At 38.5% G+C, this 26,927-nt stretch overlaps 1 protein-coding gene across 2 annotated transcripts in view; it reads left to right on the top strand.

The window, feature by feature from the left end:
• COMMD1 (copper metabolism domain containing 1) overlaps positions 1-26,927 on the top strand; it is a 152,077-nt gene that overhangs the window by 2,696 nt on the left and 122,454 nt on the right. Inside the window, exon 1 of one of the 2 annotated variants that reach the window (XM_069494261.1) lies at positions 4,191-4,385. The exons of the other annotated variant lie outside the window; for it this stretch is intronic. Within the exon in view, the coding sequence (XP_069350362.1) occupies positions 4,209-4,385 (177 nt within the window). The 5' untranslated portion in view covers positions 4,191-4,208. Of the gene's footprint in view, positions 1-4,190; positions 4,386-26,927 lie in introns of those variants that run through there. 2 annotated transcript variants of the gene reach the window in all.

Here is a 26,927-nt window from a genome sequence, read left to right as displayed (position 1 = left end):
AGGAGTTCGAGACCAGCCTGAGCGAGACCCCGTCTCTACTAAAAATAGAAAGACATTATATGGACAACTAAAAATCTATATAGAAAAAATTAGCCGGGCATAGTGGCGCATGCCTGTAGTCCCAGCTACTCGGGAGGCTGAGGCAGTAGGATCGCTTAAGCCGAGGAGTCTGAGGTTGCTGTGAGCTAAGCTGACGCCACGGCACTCACTCTAGCTTGGGCAACAAAGTGAGACTCTGTCTCAACAAAAAAAAAAAAAAAAAAAAAATAATGCAAGCAGAAACCTTATGTATATACATTCTGAAGGAAGAAAAAAAAAAATATTGAACCTTAATCTAATCAAGTTCCTAGATCCAGCTACCAATTTATGGGCTCACAGGAAGTATATGGATAGAAGAATATATTTTTTAAAATGATTCCATGAGGATGCAATCAATATAACACAGAATATGGGAAACTCTTTAGGACAAATGACCTACAAATAAATTGCAAGAAAATTAAAACAACAGTAACAATGAAGATGGAAGAGGAACCTACAGAATAAAAGTGACTTAAGAGACATTAACTAGGAGAGTGACATCAGCATAATGGCAGACTAGGAGCTTGTATCCCTCCACAGGTAGAATAATTTTGCAGCCATGTGCAGACAAAAGTACCTCTTTGGGAGCTTTGGGATCCAGAGAAGAGGTTGCGAAACCCTGATGAGGCCTGAGATCCTGGAAGGCTGTTTTGAGAGGGCAGAACCACATCCAGGTGGCATACTCACCAACTGAGGCCCCAGCTCCAGACCCAGAAATGGCCTCATTACCCCTGTGGACTCAGCTACAGCTCTGGTTTAGGAAATTATTTTCATATAGGTAACAAGCATTAATATTTCTAATGTATAAAGAGCTGTTAGAAATCACTGAGGTGACGGAAACTGTTACAGGAAATGGGAAAAAATACAAGCAGCTGGCCGGGCACAGTGGCTCATGCCTGTAATCCTAACACTTTAGGAGGCCGAGGCAAGATTGCTTGAGGTCAGGAGTTTGAGACCAGCTTGAGCAAGAGCAAGTCCCCATCTCTACTAAACATAGAAAAATTAGCCGAGTGTGGTGGCGCATGCGTGTAGTCCCAGCTATTCGGGAGGTTGAGGCAGGAGGATTGCTTGAGCCAGGAGTTTTAGGTTGCTGTGAGCTAGGCTGATGTAACAGCATTCTAGCCTGGGTGACAGAGCAAGGCTCTGACTCAAAAAAAAAAAAAAAAAAAGAAAGAAAGAAAAAAAGGAATACAAGCAGCCAATAAATATATATTAAAAGAGTATTCACTCTCAAAATTTAAGAAATGCAAACTAAAACAATAAGACAGTTTTTTCATGTATCAAATGGCAAAGATTAGGCCAGGCTCAGTGGCTTACGTTTGTAATCCCAGAACTTTGGGAGGCCAAGGCAGTAGGATCACTTAAGGATAGGAGTTCAAGACCAGCCTGAGCAACATAGCAAGATCCCCTTCTCTGCAAAACAAACAAATAAACAAAAAAATTAGCCAGTCATTATGGCAAGGCCTATAGTCCCTGCTGTTTGGGAAGCTGAGGCAAGAGGATCCCTTGAGGCCAGGAGTTCAAAGATACAGCGGGCTATCATGGCATCAGTACACTCTAACCTGGTGAGCAGAGCAGAGACTCTGTCTCTAAAAACAACAACAACAAAATGGCAAAGATTATAAAAATAAAGAATAAAAGGTTTCATAGAAATAAGTAGGTACAGCCTAATAATGCTGTTTCTACTTATCATCCTTTTATTATTTTTCCCCTTCTGTCAGCCATTCTTTGCAACTTTGTAGGCACACTTAACATAATGTATAGTTTGTCTCTAGGTTTGGTTTTCTTGGAGCCACGAAAGCATCTCTGAATTTACCTTTTAGAAAGTTAATTCTTGGCCGGGCGCGGTGGCTCACGCCTGTAATCCTAGCACTCTGGGAGGCCGAGGCGGGTGGATCGCTCGAGGTCAGGAGTTCAAGACCAGCCTGAGCAAGAGTGAGACCCCGTCTCTACTAAAAATAGAAAGAAATTATATGGACAACTAAAATATATATATACAAAAAATTAGCCGGGCATGGTGGCACATGCCTGTAGTCCCAGCTACTCGGGAGGCTGAGGCAGTAGGATCGCTTAAGCCCAGGAGTTTGAGGTTGCTGTGAGCTAGACTGACGCCACGGCACTCACTCTAGCCAGGGCAACAGAGTGAGACTCTGTCTCAAAAAAAAAAAAAAAGAAAGTTAATTCTTTAAGGAAAAGAAATCTTATACATTTTCTGTTATAAGGAATACCTCTTGTCTTCAGGCAAACACTGGATAAACAATAATTAAAGCAGCCTAGATTAGTGATTCTCAACTGTCTGGCACTGCCTTGAAAGGGGCAGGCATTTCAGTTGTCACATTAAAGGAGGTATAGGAATGGCATAGGTTAGACAGAGGCCAGGGATATAAGATATCCTGCCATGCAGGTACATTCATAGGTGAAAAACCTACCTCTTTGTTATTGTCTGAGCCTCAAATCTAACTCCATTTTACACAATATATTTTCATCTTAGCATTAATATATATAGAACATTCTAGGATTGCCATTACTGTGTAGAGTGAGAGAAGAATGTTTTTTGTTGTAAACTTTACCAACCTTTGTTCACATTTCAGAACATCATACAGCAACTGCTCTCTTTCTGGAGTCACCAATACCACATACGTGTATCAATTTTCATTTGTAGACGTCATGGGTAGTTTTGTATAAAGATGCAGGAATATGGCTACTTCATATGTCTTGTAGTCACCTAGTGTATTGTGCCAAAACACACATGGAAACTCATAAATTACTTTCCTTTTGTTTTTATGCTAAATTACAATTAGTTCATTATGTTGAATTTTAAGTTGAGCTATAACTCACACTGTGAAATTCATCTTTTAAATTGAATAATTCAGTGGGTTTTAGTATGTTCACAAAATTGTGCAATCATCACCACTACTTCCAGAAGATTATTGTTTGTTTTTTTTTTTTTGTTTTTTTTTTTTTGAGACAGGGTCTCATTCTGTGGCCTGAATTAGAGTGCAGTGGTATCATGATAGCTCACTGCAACCTCAAACTCCTGGGCTCAAGCGATCCTCCTGTCTGAGCATCCTAGACAGCTGGGACTACAGGCGGGAGCCACCACGCCCTGCTGATTTTTCTATTTTTTGTAGAGACGGGGCCTTGCTCTTGCTCAGGCTGATCCAGAACTCCTGGCCTCAAGCCATCCTCCCATCTTGGTCTCCCAAAGTGCTAGGATTACAGGTGTGAGCCACCACAACTGGCCAACTTCCAGAACATTTTTATCACCCCAGAAGAAACCCTGTACCCATTAACAATCACTTCCCATTCCCCACTCCTCCAGCCCCTAGCAATTAATTAACTTTCAGTCTATGGATTTGCCTATCCTGGACATTTCATATAAATGGATTTGTGCAATATTTGGCCTTTTGCATTTGGCTTCTTTCACTTAGCATGTTTTAAAGGTTCATCCATGTAGCATGTATCACTACTTGTTTTTTATGGGTGAATAATATATTGATTTCTTGAAATTGTATGGGCAGGAAGTTATATTATCTATGCATTTCATCTCAGGATAGTAAAGAAGGTGTTAACAAAATATTTGTTATAGAAAAGAACATTGGATAAGAGCCCCTGATCTGGCTGGAAAGACGAGTGTATATATTAATAAAAAGGCAATTAACAAACCAAGCAAACACATCATGTTATCAGGAGATAGTTAAATTTTCTTGGATAAAGGGTGACAGGTAAGGATTATGCAGAGATTAGATCTGAGTGATAGATCCTATTCAGTTAGTGAGTTGTCAATGCCTGGAATGAGATACAGCCATCCAAAAGTTAAACTGCCCAACTTAGAGGATGCTACCCTATCTCAAGTGATCACCAAACGATCTTTCTCTTGAGTAGGCTCTGAAGTGATGAAGGAAATCAGCGGAAGCAAAGTGATCCTATTAGAAGCAAAGGGATATTTTCGTGTTGGCATCCTAAGGGGATGGGTTTTGCAAAGCAAACCTGGAAGCTGCCAATTCCGACCTTTGGGGGAACATCTCTTCTACGTTCCCGGGTGTGCCTTTGCCCGGACTACTTAGGCCCATCTCGGCCTCCGTGGCAGGGCAGCGCTCTCCTGTTAAGGGGCGGGGCCTTCGCAGACAATGGCGGGCGAGCTTGAGGGCTGCAAGCCTCTGGGCGGGCTGCTGAGCGGCCTGGCTCAGGAGGCTTTCCACGGGCACCCGGGCATCACAGAGGAGCTGCTGCGGAGCCAACTCTATCCAGAGGTGCCACCCGAGGAGTTCCGCCCCTTTCTAGCGAAGATGAGGGGGATTCTTAAGGTACTTCTCTTCCCTGTAGTCGCCGCCGCGGATCCCAGCCCCTTCCCTGCTGCCTTGGGACTCGTCCTCCATCCTCCCTTGTCCCCCAAAGCTGAAAAGGCTTTCCTCCTCAGACCTCTACTGCGTGGGCTCCACACTGCACTCCTTCCTATCTAGGGAGCTTGCTCCGTCGTCGCCCCTTCTCACTTTCCTAAGGGTGACCTTTTTTTTTGCTTAAGCTCCCAGTTCCCGGGTAGGGCTGACTGATACCTAAAGGTGAGGACTCTGGGTCTTTTCCTCGAGACATCTCTTCTCTGTTGGTAACAATCAGGTTTACTCGGCAGATCTGTGGGTTCCAGAGTTCTTAAAATTAAAAGCGATAAGGCACCATCTTTCCTGGGAAGTTGGGAGCGTTAAAGTTAGCCAGTGATGCCTTTGTTTGACTTAAGGACTCAGGATGACGTCTAGTTCCAATCTTCCTTTACCTTATAAGCAACACTGAGGGTTAAACGTCTCTCTAATTCTTATTGAAACATGACAGTTGAACATGATTTTTAAACAAAAAGGCTTTGAGCAGAGAGAGAATGTCCATCTGCAATAAGAGGGAACATACACAAACATCATGCAAAGATGCTATAGTATTTGTAAATATAATTGTGAGTAAGCAACTGTAGACAGAAAAGAGGTATTAGTTCTTCCTGTCAGGCTTCTTAGAGATGCTGTTTTTGCTGCTCTTGAAGAAAATGTAGAATATTTTAGACTGTGATGAGAGACAGCCATATAGAGCTGCGGTCCCCAACTCCCCCGGTCCACAGAGCTCCGCGCCCCCCCCCCATGGAAGAATTGTCTTCCATGAACGGGGGCAGGGGGTGCACAGCAGGAGGTAAGGGGCAGGCCAGGGAAGCTTAATCTGTATGAAGCTTCATCTGTATTTACAGCTGCTCCCTATCACTGGAATCACTGCCTGAGCTTTCGCCTCCCACCCCCCACCTCCTCCCCTCCATCTGTGGAAGAATTGTCTTAAATGAAATCAGTCCCTGGTGCCAAAAAGTTTGGGACCCGCTGAAGGGGCATTCTAGATTAAGAAAATAGCAGGGGTGGGGTAGGAAAATATAGAGCAGGTTCAGGACATGGTGAATAGTTCAATTTGATAATAATATAGGACTACCCAATATGAAGTATTACAACCTTTTTTCCCATTAATTGTGCTAACCTTTTACTCTTCTTCTTAAGCAGGATATACATTTTTACATATAGATGACAGCAAAGTTAATGCCTTTCAGTCGGCTATAGGAAATCGTGATGTGTGAAGAAAGTGAAAATGAAGAGGGACAACAGGGGTAGGAGGAAAGGAAGGAAGGGATGTGTAACTCCCAGCAGGGAATACTTTGCGCACACATGTTAACAGCCTCCTTATTGCCAGCTGCCTGGCAATATGTTTCATAGACTGTGATTCAGGTTCAGGTGCTCACTCAGCTGCATCCTTTTCCTCTTTTATGTTGTGTGCCTATGTGTTACATACTGATTCCTGGTGTTTGTAGGATCCCTATTTTCTGCTTAGAATGGAGCCCTCTTACTCTACTTGGCTGGGACATTGACCCTCTCTAGCTTTGCCTGTTAATCACAAAAGATCAGACCTTTCATTTGCTTGTAGATAAGTGAAGCTGGCCATTCATTTGCCCTAGTTTTTATTTTTGGATAGCCCCCAAGGAGCAGTGAGATCAATGAATTGGGAATGATGTGTTTATTTGGGGAAATAAATACTGTGCTTGCTAAACACTGCCATTTTTATTTAATTTTTTTTTGCTCACAATACAATTTAACTTCTTGTAGGTATGAGTTTGTATACTCTTTATTATTTGATGTTGTTGTTAACCTTGTGGATATGCTCTTTAATTCTAGTTTGCTAGAATTAAAGATGTTAACTCTGAAGATCTATCACATTTTGTGGTTATGTTCTGTATTCACTACTGCCCTCTGTTGGTGATAATTTTGTATTTCCTCACTGGAATTTCATATTAAAAAATATTAATGAAACTCTTGTTGTTTTATTTTGTCTATTAATTCACATAATCCTGTACTAATATTAATGAAAAGTTAATTTATCTGTCTCACTTTTCCTCTATGATTTGAATTTAGAAATATGTTTAGATTCTATTTTAGAAGTCTAGAAATATGTTCCACTCCTGCCCCCTACAGTCTATTGTCCACACAACTACCAGTGATCCTTTTAATACCGTCTTACTCCCCTGCTCTCAACTATTTCGTATTCCTGACTTCACATCAAACTTAGAATAAAATTCAATCCTTTTACCATAGCTGACAAGTCTTTACATGATCTCACCCTTACCTGTTTTTCTAATCTCTTTTTCTCATTTATAACACACGAGTCTTGTCTTTATTTAAACATGTTAAGTGCTTTCTGTACCTCTTTAGAGAGTTTTTGTAGTTGCTCTTTCATATGCCTGCATTGTTCTTCCTTTAGATATTCATATGGATTGTTCATTTGCTTCATTCTCTACCTAAAAGTCATTTCCTGTGAGTTCTTCTCTGACCTGTATAAAGAGCCTTACCCTTCTTTCCCCATTCTTTTTTTCACCCTGCTTTACTTTCTCTTTATACTTAGTATTACCTGAAATTATATTATGTGCTTATTAGCTTGTTTGTTTATTGACTTCCCCACTGGAATGTAAGCATTAAGAAGGCAGGACTTTATTATTATTATTATTTTCTTTTATCAGTCATGGATTATTGTATTATTTTTCTCTTCTTTATTCCTTATGCCTAATACTGTTTTTGGCATGTGGTAGGCACGTAGTAAAAATTTGTAGAATAAGTGAATGAATAGATACTGCTTAAACATGAAGATTGTCATTAAAAAGACAATTATAGAGAGAAAACCTATACTACTTCTGTGTGGGGAGAGCTGGAAAATGTGATACTCTAAACGAGGGGTCAGCAAAGTATGGCTGGTGGGACTAATCTGGCTTGGTGCCTGTTTTTATAAATAAAATTTTACTGTAACATGGCCACACATTCATTCATGTACATCTTTTCTGTAGCAACTTTAGCCATTATCATAACAGAGTTGAGTGGTTGTGACAGAGATTGTATGGCCTTCAAAGACTAAAATATTTGCCATCCGAATGTTTATAGAAAAAAATTGCTGGCTGGGCATGATGGTGTGCACCTGTAGTCCTGGCTACTTGGGAGGCTGAGGAGAGGAGAGAGGATCACTTAAGCCCGGGAGTTGGAGGCTGCAGTGCGCTATGATTGTACCTGTGAGTAGCACTGCACTCCAGCCTGGACAACACAGGGAAGCCCTATCTCTAAAAGATTTTAAAAAACAAAACAAAAAGAAAAAGTTTGCTGACCCCTGCCCAAAACATCTGTTATTAAACTCATAATATTTAATATTTGGAAACAATATAATATGTAAATTATGTTTAAAGGTTAGTTACTTGATAAATCTCTAAAAACTGGAAATAGGGACTATTTGCTCTTCAGTCTTACTGAGGAATTTCACTAACTTGTTCTTTAGACTCATCTGTGGTAAATAAAAAATGACCTTTAATGTTTCTGTAGTACTAAGTATATATTCTTAGTAAGACATAGATAGAATTTGAATTGGAAAATTTTGTTCATACTCAAAATACGTAAAATTTTTCGTATGTTAATGTAGTATACAATAACATAAAATATGTTGTGAACCTGAAAATCAAGTGGAAACTATCAACATGTGAAAGTTAGTTTGAACTTTACAGAAAATAACTTACTGGTAACATGATAATAAGAATTGTAATAGTAAAAGACTTTAAGAAATATTTGAACACCTGCTTCAGTCTCTCCTATTGTAGCCATGAAATTTTGTAATTTGAGAATTAGATTGACTGTAAAGGAAAGATAAGCATCTTAACTAAATGCCATGCATTGTGCTTGGGATATAGCAGTAAACATCACAGCTATAGTCCTTGCCCTTGTGGATCATATAGTTTCCTGGAAAATATAGACATTAAGAAAACACTGAGGCTGGGCACAGTGGCTTACACCTGTACTCCTAGCACTTTGGGAGCAAAAGGAGGATCCCTTGAGGCCAGAAGTTCAAGACCAGCCTGAGCAAAAAATACAGAATATACAAAAATTAGGGTGGTGCATGCCTGTAGTCCCCGCTGCTCGGGAGGCTGAGGCAGCAGGATCACTTGAGCCCAGGAGTTTGAGGTTGCGGTGAGCTATGATGATGCCACTGCACTCAAGCCTGGGCGACAGAGTGAGACCGTGTTTCAAAAAAAAAAAGTCAATAATTACTTGTAGAGTAGTTCCTAGCCCACTCTACAACATGAACAAAGAAAAAGAAAGGTCTACTTGTTGGACTAAAAGGAGAAGAGGAGATAGAAACTGCACAGAACTAATTTTCTTTGTCCTAGTTGTCTGCCCCTGGTCTCAAAGTAGGGGTTTCTCATGGATATGGCTGACTAGCGTCATGATGATGTCTTTCTTGGATGAGTATTTGGCTGCTCTGGAACCTCATTTTAAGTTTCTTTGGAACCTAATTGGGTCTCAGAACATCACCTGAACAGGCCAAGGTGTTCACTGCAGCAGCTCCATCTTCTCACTGTGGCTTGGCTTACTTACAGTACCTGTTTTCAGATCTTGAAGCATGTTCTTAAGTAGGTCCCTAAGAAAGGGCATATGGGATGTAATTTTTTCTTTTTAAGTATTAAAAAATGTCATCAGTCTCATACTTAATTGGCAGTTTGGCTGAAAATATATTTCTAGGTTGTGAAATAATTGACTCACAATTTTGAAGGCGTTGTTTCATTGACTAATATTTTTCTTTCTTGGAAGCTTTTAGGATTTTCTGTTTATTCTTTGTTTCCTTGAATGTCATTGATACGTGGCTTTTTTTTTTTTTTTGAGATATTCTCACTCTGTCACCTGGGCGAGTGCCGTGGCATCAGCCTAGCTCACAGCAACCTCAAACTCCTGGGCTCAAGCGATCCTCCTGCCTCAGCCTCCCGAATAGCTGGGACTATAGGCATGAGCCTCCATGCCTGGCTAATTTTTTCTATTTTTAGTAGAGACGAGGTCTCGCTCTTGGCTCAGGCTGGTCTCGAACTCCTGAGCTCAAGGGATCTTCCTGCCTCGGCCTCCCAGAGTGGTAGGATTACAGGCGTGAGCTACCTCGCCCCACCAAGACTTCCTTAACTTTGTCTTCTAGCCTTTTAATTGAATTTTTCATTTGGTCATGTTTTAAATTTCCAAGAGTTTTCTTTTCACATGAACAATAACTACTATGTTTAACCAACAATCTCTTTTCTTTTTTCAAACACAAGGGGGAGTATACTTTCTGCATTTTGCTTTTTTCAAATACAAGGGAGAATATAACTTTCTGCATATCGCTTTTTAAAAATTTATCTGTCTTTACTCTGATTTTTAATATACTATTCTTCATATTAAGAATTTAATCTATTTGTACCTTAGCACTACTAAAAGCCCTTTTTAAAGACTTGACGAACATTATGTTAAGATATTTTTGGTTATGATGTAAATAGAAGAGGTTAAATGCCTATGGAGGAAGACCCTACGTAATCTTTTTAATATTCCAGTAATTTAATGTTTTGCATACTGCAGTGTGTTATTTTCAAAGCACACTTTGATCATAGTTTGTAAATATTAATACCTGAAAAATTTTGTGGGAAGTATTTGCAGTGAAAGCAGAAGCTTAAAAGTACATTTGGTGTCAAGTTTACAAAATGGCTTGAGTTGACTGCCCATTAGTGATAATTTTTTTTTTAATCAATGAATGAAGGCTGGGCATGGTTTTTTACACCTATAATCCCAACACTTTGGGAGGCCAGGAGTTTGAGACCAGCCTGGGTAAGAAAGTGAGACCCTGTCTCTACCAAAAAAAAAAATTTAGGCACACTGTGGTCCCCTGTAGTCCCAGCTACTTGGGAGGCTGAGGCAAGAGGATTGCTTGAGCCCAGGTGTTCAAGGCTGCAGTGAGCTATGATTGTGCCAGTGCACTCCATCCTGGGTGATAGGGTGAGACTCTGTTTAAAAAAAAAAAAAAAAAAAAGCATTATCAAAGAGATTTATATTGTGGAATGTATCGAGTACCTCATTCTTGTGAAAAAGCCAGAGCGGTTTTTAATGTTGTGCAATTTTTGTCTTTGCAAGAAGTTTTGCATTTATTGTATAATGTAGAAAGATTTTACTGCATAAGATACTTTTTAATCTATTACTGGAATCTCTTAACAAATGAAAAATGTGTAAATGCAGTATCTTTTTGATACTTTAAAGTCAATTTTGGAATGAATGTCACATGTATTTTGGACATGATATATTTTAAAGAAATTAACGAGTATAAAATAATGGATGCAAAACACACGGTCTTAAAATGTTTATATTAGGAAATGTAAATAGAAGAGACTGATAACTTTGGACTTATTCTTAGGTCACGCTTGCAGGTTTCTTTTGCATTCTGTCTACATGATTGTTTTAACTAAAAGCAGGAATTATATTTTTCTACTGTAGGTGGCAATAAACTATGGACTTGCTAATGTGCTGATAAATTATGCCAGAAGCAACATAATGTTGAAATGTTCTTTCTCTGGAATGTTCTAATTCAGAAAATGCTCAGAAGTTGGCTACTCAACAATAAGAATTTCTTGTCCAAAAAGATGTCTAAATATTTGGCTTGGTATTTTGAATTTAGAAATACCATTTTCTGGAAAATTTAAAGCTCTGTAAACATTGCTTTTGCCTTAGTTGTCTACTTTTTGTGCAACTAAGTTTTGCTAATTTCATTGAGCATTTTTGAGAATTTAGGTAATAATGCATGAGATGTATTTCTGATTCCCCGAAGGATTTGCAGGTGACTGATGTTACTTTTTTAGATCACTGGACATCACATGATAAAGCAGCAATTGCATATTATCCAACTAGGATTTGCAGAGTATTTTAGGAGACTCAAATGACCTGTAATAAGGCATTCTGTAAGGTGTTTTTCCTTTTTTTCTTACTTTAGGGCAAAACCTGTATTAATTAATCTATTTTCGGCTCTCCTTTTCTCACAGGAATATTCTGGGCCTTTAAGTTTGACTTGGGTTGAAGAAGTGGCTAGGTGAGGAGATTTTAAGGATGGTGTCTTTGATTTACCTATCAAATATTTACTAAGTCCCTAATATGCTGTACCTCTCTGTACACAAGGTAAATGTCACAATCTCTTAAAGAATCTTACATGGTAAATGCCATAATAAAGATATAAATAATGCAGTCTGGGGGAGTAGATCCTTATTTTAAACTGCAGAAATATGAAAAAATCAGTTTTTTGGGGGGTCTTAATAAAACACCCATATTTTTTACTTTGTCTTAATTTAGAATGTAGTTTTTATAAATTTGGACTTTCATTATGATTCATCTTGATAAAAATTTTTATTTCAACTAATTATTTTCTAAAAAGTAATTATAGAAATTTTGGTATGGCTTCTGTTATGTGTGCTTTGTATATAAGATTAACTTTTAATGTCTTTATATGCCAATATGGGATTATGGCTAAAAGATACTATTCTGGACATCATTCTCTGTCATGACATATGATAGTGGTACAGCTCTCTTCCCCAATTTTGTGCAGACCTATTTCTAAAAAAAGAAAACTGTCATTTATGAAATCCTTAGATTTCCATTATGTTTGTCCTGATCATATGTTACTTTGTTAAGAAATAATCAAATTATTTATAATTTGTTTAAAGTATATTTATTCAAATGAGCATTTATTATGTACCTACTATGTGCCAGGCTGGAAACATCAATAAACCAAAGAGACAACTTCCCTGCCTCCTGGACATGACATTCAAGGAGGGGGCATGAGGGTGGGAGTGGGTATATTGTGACAACAAACAAGAATATGTACATAAAGGAATGAAGGCAGAAAATGTATTCATTTTTTATATTCCTGTTCCTCTTCACCTCTAATAATCTTTTTTGATCCCTTAAAATCAGTAACAGACATTTACCTGGGATAATGAATCTTATATCATTAGTATCTTCAGCTTTCTTATGAGAAAACCAGTAGATTTTACAATCAAAGTGATAAATAGTAACATGAATTTTATATAAATTTGATGTTTGGTTAAGGATCTCCCAATCTAGTATATTTTGTCATCCAGATTTGCTTAGTAATATATAATAAATCTTATGATACAGAGATATAAAGTGATTTATTTTCTCTAGAGAATTCCATACTGTGTGTCCCACTCTAACACATATATATCTAATTTGCTTTTCCTTAGATTCTCTTTAATTATCTATCCCTAAAGTCAGTAGGTCTTTATGTCCTTTCTGGCTTTTTAGGTAGCTCTCTACCTGAATTTAATTTTTAAGAATACTTATTTGAGATAACATGCAAACTGAAAGGCACACATCTCATATGTGCACCTTTGTGACTCTTCACAAACTGAATGATGTACCCGTGTAACCACCTGGATGGAGAAATCAAACACTACCAGCACTCTAGAGCCCCCCTCATGCTCTCTTCCAGTCACTGCGGCCCCACCTCCCAGGGGAACCACTTTCTAACTTCTGATACCATAGTTGAGTTTTCCTATGTACAAGCTTTATATTAATGGAAACTTACAATACTCTTTTACGTCTGGCTTCTTTCACTCAACATTATGTTTATGAGATTCAGCATTATTGCACATAATTGTAGATCATTCTCATTGCTGTAGAACAGGGGTCAGCAAACATAACCCACAGGCTAAATCTGGCTCCCTGCCTGTTATTGTACAGCCAGTGAAATAAAAATGATTTTTATATTTTTATTTTTTATTTTTGAAAGACAGAGTCTTGTTCTGTTACCCAGGCTGGAGTGCAGTGGTGCCATCATAGCTCACTATAACCTTGAACTCCAGGGCTCAAGTGATCCTCCTGCCTCAGCCTCCTGAGTAGCTAGGGTTACAGGTGTGGGCCACCATGCCCAGCTAATTTTTTTGTAGAGATGGGATCTTAAGGAGTTGCCCAGGCTGTTTTTGAACTCCTAGCCTCAAGCAATCCTCCTGCCTTGGCCTCCCAAAGTGTTGGATTACAGACATGAGCCACCAGGCCTGGTATTTTTACAGTTTTAAATGGTTCAAACAAAAAACAAGAATGTTTGTGACAGATGAAATTTACATGAAATTCAAATTTCATTGTCCATAATATAGTCGCTTTTGCTCTACGAGAGCAGAGTTGAATAGTTGCAACAGAGTCTGTATGGCCAATAAAGTGTAAAATATTTACTGCCTGGCTCTTTACAGAAAAAATTTTGCCAGCCCCTGCTGGGTACACCAATATCTGAATATTTCACAATATGCTTATCCATTCTACTCTTGGTGGGCATTTGGGAAGTTTCCAGATTTTGCATGTTATCAATAGAGGACCCTACTTTTTTATTCTTAAAAAAGGATAGCTATTATTTTCTTGTTATGTCTGTTCTATTGAGCAGAGAACCATTTTTTATCTATTCACAGGTTGATTTTACAAGTTTTTATATAGTTTAATTTGGCTCTGTTTTGTCTTTATAAATAGATTGAAAGGTAGGAATCTGTGCTCTGAGTTCTATTTCTTTTTGAATGCCTTTATAACTGAGAACTATTTTTCTTTGAAGCAACATAGCAGATAATTAAATAAATTTGAGTTTTTTTCACCCCGAATTTTACACCTCTGCTATTCCTTGTCATACATTTTACAGCTTCTCCAATAGTTTTTTAAAGTTCTGATTAACTGGTACAGCTAGTGCAGTGTTTTTTTGGTCTTTTCTCATTTTCTTTATTATTAAGTCTTTTAAATTTCCACAGGCTCACGACTTATTCTCCTATTGTAGAACTGTGAACTTCAGCTGATAGTAGTGGGGCTGTGGTTATAAGAGATGACCTCTAATCAATTCTGATTCTCTTTTTTTTTTTTTCTTCAAGACAAAGGGTTTTGCTCTTTCACCCAGGCTGGAGTACAGTGGCACAATCATAGCTGTCTACAGTTGATGCAATCCTCCCATCTCAGCCTCCCAAGTAGCTAGAACTACAGGCATGAACCACCATGCTTGGCTCATTTTTAAATTTCTTGTAGAGATGAGGTCTTGCAGTGTTGCCCAGGCTGGTCTGGAACTCCAGGGCTCAAACAAACCTATTACCTCATCTTCCCAAAACACTGGGATTACGAGTATGAACCACCACACCCTGGCCTTTCGATTCTGATTCTTGAACAGTAAGTTGTTTTTTTTTTTTTTACCTGAATGTTAAGTTATGCACTTGATTTGGATACTACACTAATCAAGTACTCTCTCCCAAGAGAAGGCTTTATGGGCTGTAAACAGTACTTCAGAGATAGTTCTAAAAATGAAAGGGGAAGGAAAGAGCATGCTTTTTTTTTTATTTTTTCACTTTGTAATTACTTCTGGAGACTTTCCCACACTTATATTTCTGAGCTGGCCAAAAAGTGTTCTTCTAGAAAAGGCTAAATTCTTTCCTCATAAAGTTAAAGGCTAATGTGTTGCTTTGAGTGATTAATAGGCAGAAACATTCCTTGTGCTCCATTGTGGATTATTTTTTCCCTCTTGCTAATAAAGGAGTCCTACTCAAAAGTATAAGAACTTAGATGGCAAGTAAGTTACTGGGTAAAAGTAAACTAGCAGAATGAAAGCCAGTTAGTATCGGTGATCTTCTACTACTACAGAGTGTAATTTAGAATCACTTTGAAAATTTGGTGCTCTCCTTGTATTGTAAACAGTCACTTCACAGCAAATCCAAATCACTTTGGATTTTCCATCTAGTATAGAGGGAATCCTAACCGTAAAAGATTTTTACTAGAGAAAATCCTTTGTTTACTCATATTTTTTTTTTTTTTTTTTTTTTTTTTTTTGAGACAGAGTCTTGCTTTGTTGCCCGGGCTAGAGTGAGTGTCGTGGCGTCAGTCTAGCTCACAGCAACCTCAAACTCCTGGACTTAAGCGATCCTACTGCCTCAGCCTCCCGAGTAGCTGGGACTACAGGCATGCGCCACCATGCCCGGCTAATTTTTCATATATATATATATATATATATATATATATATATTAGTTGTCCATATAATTTCTTTCTATCTTTAGTAGAGACGAGGTCTCACTCTTGCTCAGGCTGGTCTCGAACTCCTGACCTCGAGCGATCCACCCGCCTCGGCCTCCCAGAGTGTTAGGATTACAGGTGTGAGCCACCACGCCCGGCCTACTCATATTTTTTATCTTCAATTATAATACCATGAAACTGAATGTTTATAATCATTTAAAATTTGTTGGTTAGGCATGGTGGCTAACGTCTGTAATCCTAGCACTCTGGGAGGCCGAGGCGGGAGGATTGCTTGAGCTCATGAGTTGGAGATCAGCCTGAGCAAGAGCGAGACCTCGTCTCTACTGAAAAAATAGAAATTAGCCATACAACTAAAAATATATAGAAAAATTAGCCGGGCATGGTGGCACATGCCTGTAGTCCCAGCGACTTGGGAGGCTGAGGAGGGAGCATTGCTGGAGCCGAGGAGTTTGAGGTTGCTGTGAGCTAGGCTGATGCCACGGCACTCTAGCCCAGGCAATAGAGTGAGTCTGTCTTAAAAAAATGAAAATTAAAAAAAATAAAATTTGTTAAATTCTTGAATTTAGTCATTTACAGAAATATTGAAGTATTATCTATGTCCTGTTGATCATTGTTTCTGAGATTTAGACCAACCAGCATTATTTTTTGGGAGGAGAGGTGATTGAAGAGTTTGCTTTTTACCTTTCCTTAGCTGCCTATTTGTTTGCATGATTTTTTTTTTTTATCTTGGTATCTGAGAAACAGTCATTGTGTTTCTTAGAGACCAAGTTTGGCAGTCTTGCTGCTGCTTTATTTCTTTAATTATTGATTTATAATGTTTTCTTAATTATATAGGTACAAACTAGAAAATTGGTTCTTAGAACCCTTATTTAATTTTACAATTATTTTTCTTTTGATGTGTTCTATAGAGTATTTTGGACTTGAATATTATATTTGTAACCAGTAGAGTAGCAGACTACACAAGAAATGTAGAAGATAATAATTAGTTTTATAGCCCTTTTAATATAGAAAATAACCAAGTCTTGGTTTTATAATGTTTTATGATATTAGAAAACTTGGTGATTTTTGATATTTAACTGTGATGTGGAATTATTTTTTGGAGAAACCTGGGCCAACACAGGAAGCATTCTAAAGATTTACCCTAAAGACAGAATCTTAAATTCTGAATCTGTTTCCATCTTATTTTTAGTTTATGACCATTTTATTATAAAAGTTTTCAAGATTTAGTTTTTTCCTCTTGTATAACTTTATGCAACTTGAAATTGCTTAAAATACACAAGGAGTAATTCAAGAGTTGCTATTAATTACAATTACTTTAAAAAACCCTATATAAGCTTCTGGCTAAAGATTGTATGTAGTATTTTACCTAGGTAGGAGAAGGAGAAAGATAAGCATCTGTTTAGAGGAAAATTATTAAATTGATTATTCATAGAGTCACCGTTGACTTTGCTTTGCATGATTTCTGGTTTGGTATGTAAATTTGTTCCAGAGTAACTAAAATTGTAGAACTTTTTATTGAATAACAGGGTAATTTAACATAATCCTAATGTAATGTTCTGTAATTAGACTTGGGTAATGTAGAAGGCAGCAAATTGCTTTCAAGATATCTGGCCTCAAGAGATTTTACTGAAGCAGATACTAAGCTGTTCTTTCAGGCATTCAGAACATTAAGATTTGGGAGCTGGCTTGATTAGTGAACTTGGAAACAGAAACCACCACTTTTTATAGAATACCTGTCAAGATTTTCTTATTATTGGGAGTCTCTCTGAACCTATTCTGGTTTGGGGGGCTACCTGTTTTAAACAGATTTTTAAAAAGATTTTCTGGTTATTAAATTGTAAGCCCTTTTAATACTTCATTAAATTAGTCATAGTCATTAATTTTCTTCTGTCTACGTAGATAAACTGAATGATGGATGATGCAGAATTGGAACATTCCTTTTAATCAAGTAGTAAAACAAGTATGGAGTTTTTCATTCATTCTTATATACATTAAACTATGTGCAAAGTATTGTGCTAAGTATTGGGAAAAATACAAAGATGAGTATGACTATTTTACAAGGGGCCTGTAATTTACTAGGGGAGATGAACATGTGGGTAAATGATGAGCATTGAAAACAAAATAAAATCTTAATGAATGAGTTGTAATTAATGAGTGGAATTAATTACAGGATATAACAACATTACTAGGATATAACAACATTTAACTTGGGTCTGGAAGATAAGATTTCCACAAGCAGAATAAGGGGTTCTCCACAGGGGAACAGAATTAAGGCATGTAAGTATGGAAATGTGTAGAGTTTAAAGATATCAAGGTCACTGTGAAATATGTGAGATGCAAGATGATTAAAGGGGACCTGATTGTCAAGGATGCTGTCCTATACATGTAGACTTTATTTTGGGGGAGTAAGGAGCCAGTGAAAAGTTTTCATTGGGGAAGTGACATAAACTCAGATTTATAGTTAGAAAGAATTTCTTGCATAATGTGAAGCATGAACTATATATTTCAACATAGCTGCCAAACCATGTAGCTCTGCAGAGTTTCAGGTAGGTTTACTCATTGGTGAGGAGACGTCATGAACCCATCCACCCTGATGCATTGTAAGGTTAGATTAAATTCCTGATTTACATAGCCAACTATATAAAATCTCTCTCTGAGGGGAAAACGGCCAGAGAAAATTCAGACATATTTCAGCTTGGATTCTTTTGGCCCCCACTGTTACTCTGCCTGTAAAACTTAATTTTTGCTACACAGCTACCATTTTATACTGACTCATATCATCATTCTAGATTAAGAGTATTTAAAGGCCGGGCGCGGTGGCTCACGCCTGTAATCCTAGCACTCTGGGAGGCCGAGGCGGGTGGATCGATCAAGGTCAGGAGTTCGAGACCAGCCTGAGCAAGAGTGAGACCCTGTCTCTACTAAAAATAGAAAGAAATTATCTGGCCAACTAAAATATATATATAGAAAAAATTAGCCGGGCATGGTGGCACATGCCTATAGTCCCAGCTACTCGGGAGGCTGAGGCAGAAGGATCGCTTAAGCCCAGGAGTTTGAGGTTGCTGTGAGCTAGGCTGACGCCACGGCACTCACTCTAGCCCGGGCAACAAAGCAAGACTCTGTCTCAAACAAACAAACAAACAAACAAACAAACACAGAGTATTTAAAACACTTGACCTGCTAAACATGTGTCAGTAAGGCTTCATTTTTGTCAAGGGGAAGAAAGCAGATTCCACTATCCAGTTATATGCCTCAGCTTTCCAGTATTTTAGGAAACTCATTTTCCTGCACTATTTTTGTTGGTTTTTAAAGTCAGGGGTAATCTTGAAAATCATGATCTTAATTATGATTTCTGCTGATGCTATAATGATATTTTTTATTAAAGTTGCTTAGAAGGTTCAAAATTAATCAGTTTGAATTCACCACTTCCTGTTGCCACTTAGTTCAAAATTTCAGTAAAAAAGTCACACGAGTACGGTGGAAGGAAGCAAAGCAACAGATATAATCCACAAGATGGGAGATTTATCCAGAATTGTAAATTTGATTTTTCACAGTCAAAAATACTGAATTTTGTTATTATAGTATATTTCCTTTTGCTTTTATTTCCTATCCTATTGTGAATTTATATCCATTGATAGCAAATTCACTTGCAAAATTAATAGGTATAAAGCTGGAAGTCATGGGCCTGATGAGTCAGTCATTCTAATGAGTCAGTCATTAAAATTGTTTTCAGTTTCTACTGTGTCTTGCCTGCTTGGGCTGCCATAACAAATTACCATAAATTGGTTGGCTTGAACAATAGAAATTTATTTCTTACAGTTCTAGAGACTGGGAAATCTAAGATCAAGGTGCTGGCAAAATAGGTTTCATTCTGAGGCCTCTTCCTTTGGCTTGCTATGTGCTCACATGACCTCTTTGTGTGTGGGCACAGAGAGGGAGAGAAGATTTTCAGGTGTCTTTTCTTCAAAGGGCACTAACCCCATCATGAGGGCCCACCCTCATAATCTCACCTAACGCTAATTACCTCCCAAAGGCCCCATCTCCAAATATTATCCCATCGAGGGTTAGGCTTTTAACGTATGAATGGGAGACATACACACTTTTAGTTTATAACACAATGTAACCTTTTTGCCTAAATGATAATAAATTGTTTTAATACCACATGTCTCAAGAGAAAATTACCCTTTATGCTTACTATTTAGTTTATATATAAATTTTTTCTTGTGAGAAATTAAGAGCTATCAGAATCTTTTAGCTAATGAATTTGACATTTTTCAGATTCAGATAGAATGCATGGAATGATCTCATTCTAAAGTCTACCAAATCTGAATTGTTCTTTGTACAGAGAGAGCAAGTAGTAAACAGAAGAGGAACTGGACATGTATTTAAGCTTTGGTGCTGGGTTGTTCCTATCTTTTGGCTGTGGTAAAGAGGCAGCTGACAATATCAGATCCTAGGAAACAACTCTATCTCTTGCTGTCTTTGGAAAACATAACAAGACTGAAATTTTTCTTGTGCCCATGTATGTTACTTGATATGAAAACTGATGAATTTAATTTTCTTCATAGTAGCTGAGATCATTGAAACACATTGCTATTACTGTTTTAAAAAATGTAAATAGATTTTATTTTTTAGAGCAGTTTAGGTTCACACTAAAATTGACCAAAAAATGCAGAGTTTCCATATACTCTCTGCATCCCCCCAGCCTCCCCCACTATCAATATCCTGCACCAGAGTGGTACATTTATTACAAGTGAACCTATATTGACATGTCATTATATCCCAAAGTCTATAGTTTACATCAGTGTCCATTCTTTGTGTTGTACATTCCGTGGGTTTTGACAGATATGTGATACATATGTGCACCATTATATTTAACAGTATACAGAGTAGTTTCACTGCTGTAAAAATCCTCAGTGCTTCACCTGTTCATCCTTCCCTTCTTTTCCCCACTGACAACCACTGATCTTTATACTGCCTCCATAGTTGTGCCTTTTCCAGAATGTCATATAGTTGCAATTATACAGTATGTAGCCTTTTTAGATCATCTTCTTTCACTTAGTAATATGCATTTTAAGGTATGTCTGTGGCTTTTCATGGCTTGATAGCTCATTTGTTTTTAGCACTAGATAATCCATTGTCTGGATATATTACAGTTAATTTATCCATTCATCTACTGAAGGACATCTTGGTTGCTTCCAAGTTTTGGCAGTTAACAAATATAGCTGCTGTAAACATCTGAATGTATGGTACAAGTATGTTTACTTTTGTAAGAAACTACCAAACTGTCTTCCAACGTGATTGTACCATCTTTACATTCCCACCAGCAATGAATTTGAGTTACTGTTGCTCCACATCCTTGCCAGCATTTGGTGTAGCATCTAGATTTTGGCAATTCTAATAGGTGTATTGGTGTTATGTTTTGATTTGCTGACTTTTTTTTTTTTCCTTAGAGATAGGGTCTTACTTTTTTACTCAGGCTGGAGTGCAGTGGTGTGATCATAGCTCACTGTGGCCTTGCACTCCTGAGCTCAAGTGATCCTCCCAAGTAGCTGGTACTACATGTGCATGCCATCACACCCAGCTAATTTTTAAACATTTTTTTAGAGATAGGTTCCCCCTATGTTGCCCAGGCTGGTCTTAAACTCCTGGCCTCAAGTGATCCTCCTACCTCAGCCTCCCAAATAGGTAGGCTATAGCGTGAGCCACTGTACCTGACTGGTGACTTCTTAAAGTCCTAGAGACTACTTGATTGTGTGCAAGTATTATTTATTAATACTTTTCATGATATAGGTAACATATTTGCAAGTACCAAATAGTCTTGGGTTATTAAATGTCTGTTTATATAGCTTTAAAATATATCTGACTGGGTATGTGGCTCAGGCCTGTAATCCTAGCACTCTGGGAGGCCGAGGCGGGAGGATCACTTGAGCTCAGGAGTTCAAGACTAGCCTGAGCAAAAGCAAGACCCATCTCTACTAAAAATAGAAAAATTAGCTGGGCGCAGTGGCGTGTACTGGTAGTCCCAGCTACTTGGGAGGCTGAGGCAGGAGGATCACTTGAGCCCGGGAGTTTGAGGTTGCAGTGAGCTGTGATCACACCACTGCACTCTAGCTGGGGTGACAGAGTGAGACTCTGCCTCAAAAAACAAACAAACAAACAAACAAACAAAAACCAAAAAAACCCAATATATACACTATGATTACAACTATGATCACAGATTATTATATGCATACAGACAAGAGCTAGAAGGGAACCAAACTGATTTGTGGGTATACCTTTTGTTTTCATTAGAGTTGTAATATTTGTGATAAAGTAAAAGAAAACTTGCATAGTTTACTTCTGGGGATATGTTTTGTTTTATTTTATTTTGAGACAGAGTCTCACTCTTTTGCCCAGGCTAGAGTGCCGTGGTGTCAGCCAAGCTCACAGCAACCTCAAACTCCTGGGCTCAAGCAATCATCCTGCCTCAGCCTCCCAAGTAGCTGGGACTACAGACATGCGCCACCATGCCCGGCTAATTTTTTCTATATATATTTTTAGTTGTTCATATAATTTCTTTCTATTTTTTTAGTAGAGACTGGGTCTTGCTCTTGCTCAGGCTGGTCTCGAACTCGGCCTCCCAGAGTGCTAGGATTACAGGCGTGAGCCACTGCACCTGACCGGGGATATGTTTTAAATACTTAATATTTGAGTTTATTTTAATTATCCAGACCATTTGTGAAGTCTTTTTTTTTTTTTTTTGAGACAGAGTCTCGCTTTGTTGCCCGGGCTAGAGTGAGTGCCGTGGCGTCAGCCTAGCTCACAGCAACCTCAAACTCCTGGGCTTAAGCAATCCTTCTGCCTCAGCCTCCTGAGTAGCTGGGACTACAGGCATGCGCCACCACGCCCGGCTAATTTTTTCTATATATATTTTAGTTGGCCAGATAATTTCTTTCTATTTTTAGTAGAGACGGGGTCTCGCTCTTGCTCAGGCTGGTCTTGAACTCCTGACCTTGATCGATCCACCCGCCTCGGCCTCCCAGAGTGCTAGGATTACAGGCATGAGCCACCGCGCCCGGCCTTGTGAAGTCTTTTTGATGTTTGTTTTTGTTAGACACACATTTACAAAATCTTTTCTTAAGCCTGGTCATTTTTTACTATATGTTTGATTATATTCCAAATATATGGCAATTGGAGAAGAAATGGAATGTGGGCTACCTAAGGTTTTTAAATTTGTATATTTAAAGCATTAACAATGCCTAAAATACCATATCCATGGGTCTGTAAATCAGGTTGTTGTTAAATGACTTCTCACCTTAAAATTTTCTTTCTCTCTTTTTTTTTCTTTAGAGACATGGTCTGGGTCTTGCTGTATTGCCCAGGCTGGGGTACAGGTGCAATCATGGAATACTACAGCCTCAAACTCCTGGGCCTAAGTGATTCTTTTGCCTCAGTCTCCCAAGTAGTTTAAAGTTCTTAAATTCCAATCTTAGATGTATTCTTTTAGATTCCTTTGACATTTGGCAAAAGTTTTCTTGGGTTGTATTTTTCTTCAAATAAAACAAGAAATAAGACTTGAAAACAAATTTCTCATATTATGTCAGCAGTATACTAGGTCATGTTGCAAGAGAAAAGGACCGCTGATTCAGAATTCAAAAATAAGCTGGGTGTGCTGGTGTGTGTATGTAATCCCAGTGCTGGGGAAAAAACAATATCTTTTCTTTCCTTTTTTAAGTTGTTGGTTGAGACACTGTCCTGAAAACAAGAGTCAGATAAACAAAAGAAAAATTAGCAGTAATTTATTAATGCTTGCTGTTCCCATGATGTGGGAAATGCCTTAGTTCAAAAGTATTTCTCTCTTAAGGCAATGGCTTAGGGGCCTTGCTTAAATAGTATTTTTAAGAGCTATAAATCCTGTATGTTGATAAGACAAAGAAGAGAGTATCTTCATGCTTCCAAGAGGGGGGAAAATGTGGGAAGGTAAATTTATGGGTAAAATCTGCTCCTGGATCGTTTGGCGCCAATGTCTCTGAGCTCTGTTTCTGAGCTGATAAGCTGACTTGGACTCAATGTAATTGCTACTACCTTTTTCCTGAGGCCCCGCAAGCTGAAGCTGATACCTTGCGACATGTTAACTACAGGTGAGAACAACTTGTCAGATTGCTACTGCCTGCCTCCATTTTAACTTCATGTCTAGCATCTAGACACCTCAACAGACTGTCTTCCAGACTCTGAGGAAACTGGTGTGTAGGTTGTTCCAAACATTAACCTTTTTTCTTCTGTTTGAAAGCTCCTCTGCAATGCCATCTCCTGAAATGATACACAGTTGTTAAATGGGACTGGCCTATTCCCAGAAATGAGAGATTGGTTTAATGGGATCCTTTGCCACTCAGCTGTTAACTCGGTTTTTCTCTCCATAGCCATGAACTCGGCTTTTGGTGTGTTAAGCTTCTACGGAAATTTCATACAGGGGAATGAATGTTGGGGCTTTTTTTTTTTTTTTTTTTTCTTTTTTAATAGAAACAGGGTCTTGCTATGTTGCCCAGGCTGGTCTTGAACTCCTGGCCTCGAGCAGTCCTTCTGTGTCAGCTTCCTGAAGTGCTAGAATGAACAGTTGTGAGCTGCCACACTGGCCTTAATCCATAGTCTTAATTACTCAGAACAGATTTAAAGAAGAAACTGTGTAAAGAGGTGGAAACAATTGGTTTCCTCAGCTGAGTTCTAAAGGAGTTGGAGAAAAGGTGGGGGTTGTAGAGGATAGCACAGCCAGAGGAAGCAGCATGAGCCAATGCATTGAGATGTAAAAGATCATAGGATATTTGGGAAGTAATATGTAAAAAGAAATGTCAGAAGCTCCTATCTTCCCACTTACAAGACTACATTCTATTGGTGACTGAACATGGGGTTTGGAGGCCACCTAACCCCATTCTGATGAATTTGTGACTTTTAGGAGGAAGTTTGTTATTGTGGAAATAATAGATCTTAGGAGGCAAGAAGGAACTTAGTTAAAATGACCAGTATTACAGTTTACTAATTGGGTAAAGTTGGGTGAGTTCCTTAATCTTTCTGAGCCTCAGTTTCTTCCCATACAGAATAAGAAAAATAATTTCTAATTCCGCTAGAATTAGTAATATATCTAATTTATATGATAATATATATAAAACTCCTGTAAAGGAAAATGAGTATCTCAGGACCACTCCCCAACTCCTTATGCAAAAGGGAAGATCTATCCTGGAGACTGAGTTGTGCAACTCCCTTCCAAATGAATAGCTGTTTATTAACTATGCATTAGCCAGATCTCCATGGAAAGGTAAAAGGCCTCAGGCATCTATGAAAGGACTGCCCCCACAGATCATTCATAAGGAAATTCTTTGCTGGCATCGCATAAACAAGGACATGCCAATTGTAACTTTGGGTCTGCAGACTGTCTAGCTCCTAAAATTAAAGTTTTATTTTTATTTGAAACTGGGCCAGGTGTGGTGGCTCACGCCTGTAATCCTAGCACTCTGGGAGGCCAAGGCAGGAGGATCACTTGAGGTCAGGAGTTCAAGACCAGCCTGAGCAAGAGTGATACCCCCGTCTCTACAAAAATTAGAAAAATTAGCTGGGCATGGTGGCATGTGCCTAGAGTCCCAGCTACTCAGGAGGCTGAGGCAGGAGGATCGCTTGAGCCTAGGAGTTTGAAGTTGCAGTGAGCTATGATGATGCCACTGCACGCTAGCTGAGTCAACAGAGTGAGACTCTATCTCAAAGTAAACAAATAAAAAACAAAACTAGGCCGGGCGCGGTGGCTCACGCCTGTAATCCTAGCACTCCGGGAGGCCGAGGTGGGCGGATCGTTTGAGTTCAGGAGTTCGAGACCAGCCTGAGCAAGAGCGAGACCCCATCTCTACTAAAAATAGAAAGAAATTATATGGACAGCTAAAAATATATATAGAAAAAAAAATTAGCCGGGCATGGTGGTGCATGCCTGTAGTCCCAGCTACTCGGGAGGCTGAGGCAGTAGGATCACTTAAGCCCAGGAGTTTGAGGTTGCTGTGAGCTAGGCTGACACCACGGCACTCACTCTAGCCTGGGCAACAGAGTGATACTCTGTCTCAAAAAAAAAACAAAAAAACAAAACTAATGTCTGTTTGATTCCACGCTAATAAGGTTGATTCCAAACCTATCTTCTCAGGTGCAGAACAGAGACAAGATCAATCATTCCTCCATCCTCCCAGAGACATCTGCATAATTGATTATTCCTTTACTGATTTTTTTCTCTTCAAACATTCCCCTTATCTTAGGTAAAATGTAGATTTAAGAGGCCTCACAAGAATGTCACCATTTGACTCACTACACACCCCTCTCTTCCTTTTTCTTTCTGTATGCCCTCTCCCCTTTAAATACTGAGTTCTGAAATCCCCACTTCAGAAAAAACAGTCACAAAAAATAGTCACAGATGTGTCTGTGGCTTGTGTTTTTTCTGGGCTTGTCCTTACACTTTGGCTTAATAAACGTACGTTGATTGAGATCTTTGCCTCAGTCACTTATTTTGGGTTGTCACTCCTCAATAGAACTTCGCATATAATTTGTACTTAATAATCTATAGCTATTATTTTAATATCCTGCTATACGGTAAAATATTAGTTCTCACTATTCCCTCAGGAAACTTACTTCAGGAATCTGTAGTTAGATCCACTGTGTACAGAATATGTTACAAGGGTCCTGGACACCTTAAAGAAGAGTCAGTTGCAGAGTAAGTGTTTTTGAAAGTAAACATACACATTTGCACAATGTGTAAGTAAGACTGTCCCTTTTATAAGGTTAAGTTTCAGTTATTTGTCTTTGAGAGCAATGTCCAGCTATGGTGGAATATACTTTTAGACATACTGATTACAATCTGTCAAAAGACAAAATAACAGATGATTAATTAAAAAAAAAATCTCAATTGGCTTTAATTGCAGTTCTAGAATCAGGGAATACTTCATTCCATGAAATAGTATTCCAATGAGTTGACCAGAGGGAGTTGGTTTTATAGATAGGACTGGAGAAAGCAGAAATAAAAAACAAAATGTGTATTGGTATTTCAAAGTTAATTTCCATGTAGGGCAGGGAAGGGGAGACAGAACAATAGAAAAATAACTGATTAGTTAACTTCTAGTTAATTCAGGCTCCCTTTTATGTGTAAGGGTTAAAGCTGAGAGAACGTCATTATCATGCTGATTAAAGATTGAAACTGGCCTCTTTGGGTAATTGGCTGTTAAGGCAGATAACAACTTAGTTGGGGTGATGTAACAGAGTAGTTGTTCCTCCTCCCATAGATACGGAAGTGTAAAATTGAGAGTGGGGAATATGTAACAGAGGGAATGGGGGTGGGGTGAATGGCAAAAAGATGTTTTCTGTCTCTTTAAAACTTCTCCCACTCTTTTTGGGAACTGAAGACTGCAGGTCGGGAGGAGCCTGGGGAATGTCTTTTGTTCTTTGTGTTACAGGATATA

Source organism: Eulemur rufifrons, chromosome 19 (assembly GCF_041146395.1).
Source record: "Eulemur rufifrons isolate Redbay chromosome 19, OSU_ERuf_1, whole genome shotgun sequence".
Lineage (NCBI taxonomy): Eukaryota > Metazoa > Chordata > Mammalia > Primates > Lemuridae > Eulemur > Eulemur rufifrons.
This window is presented reverse-complemented; position numbering and strand designations above follow the sequence as displayed.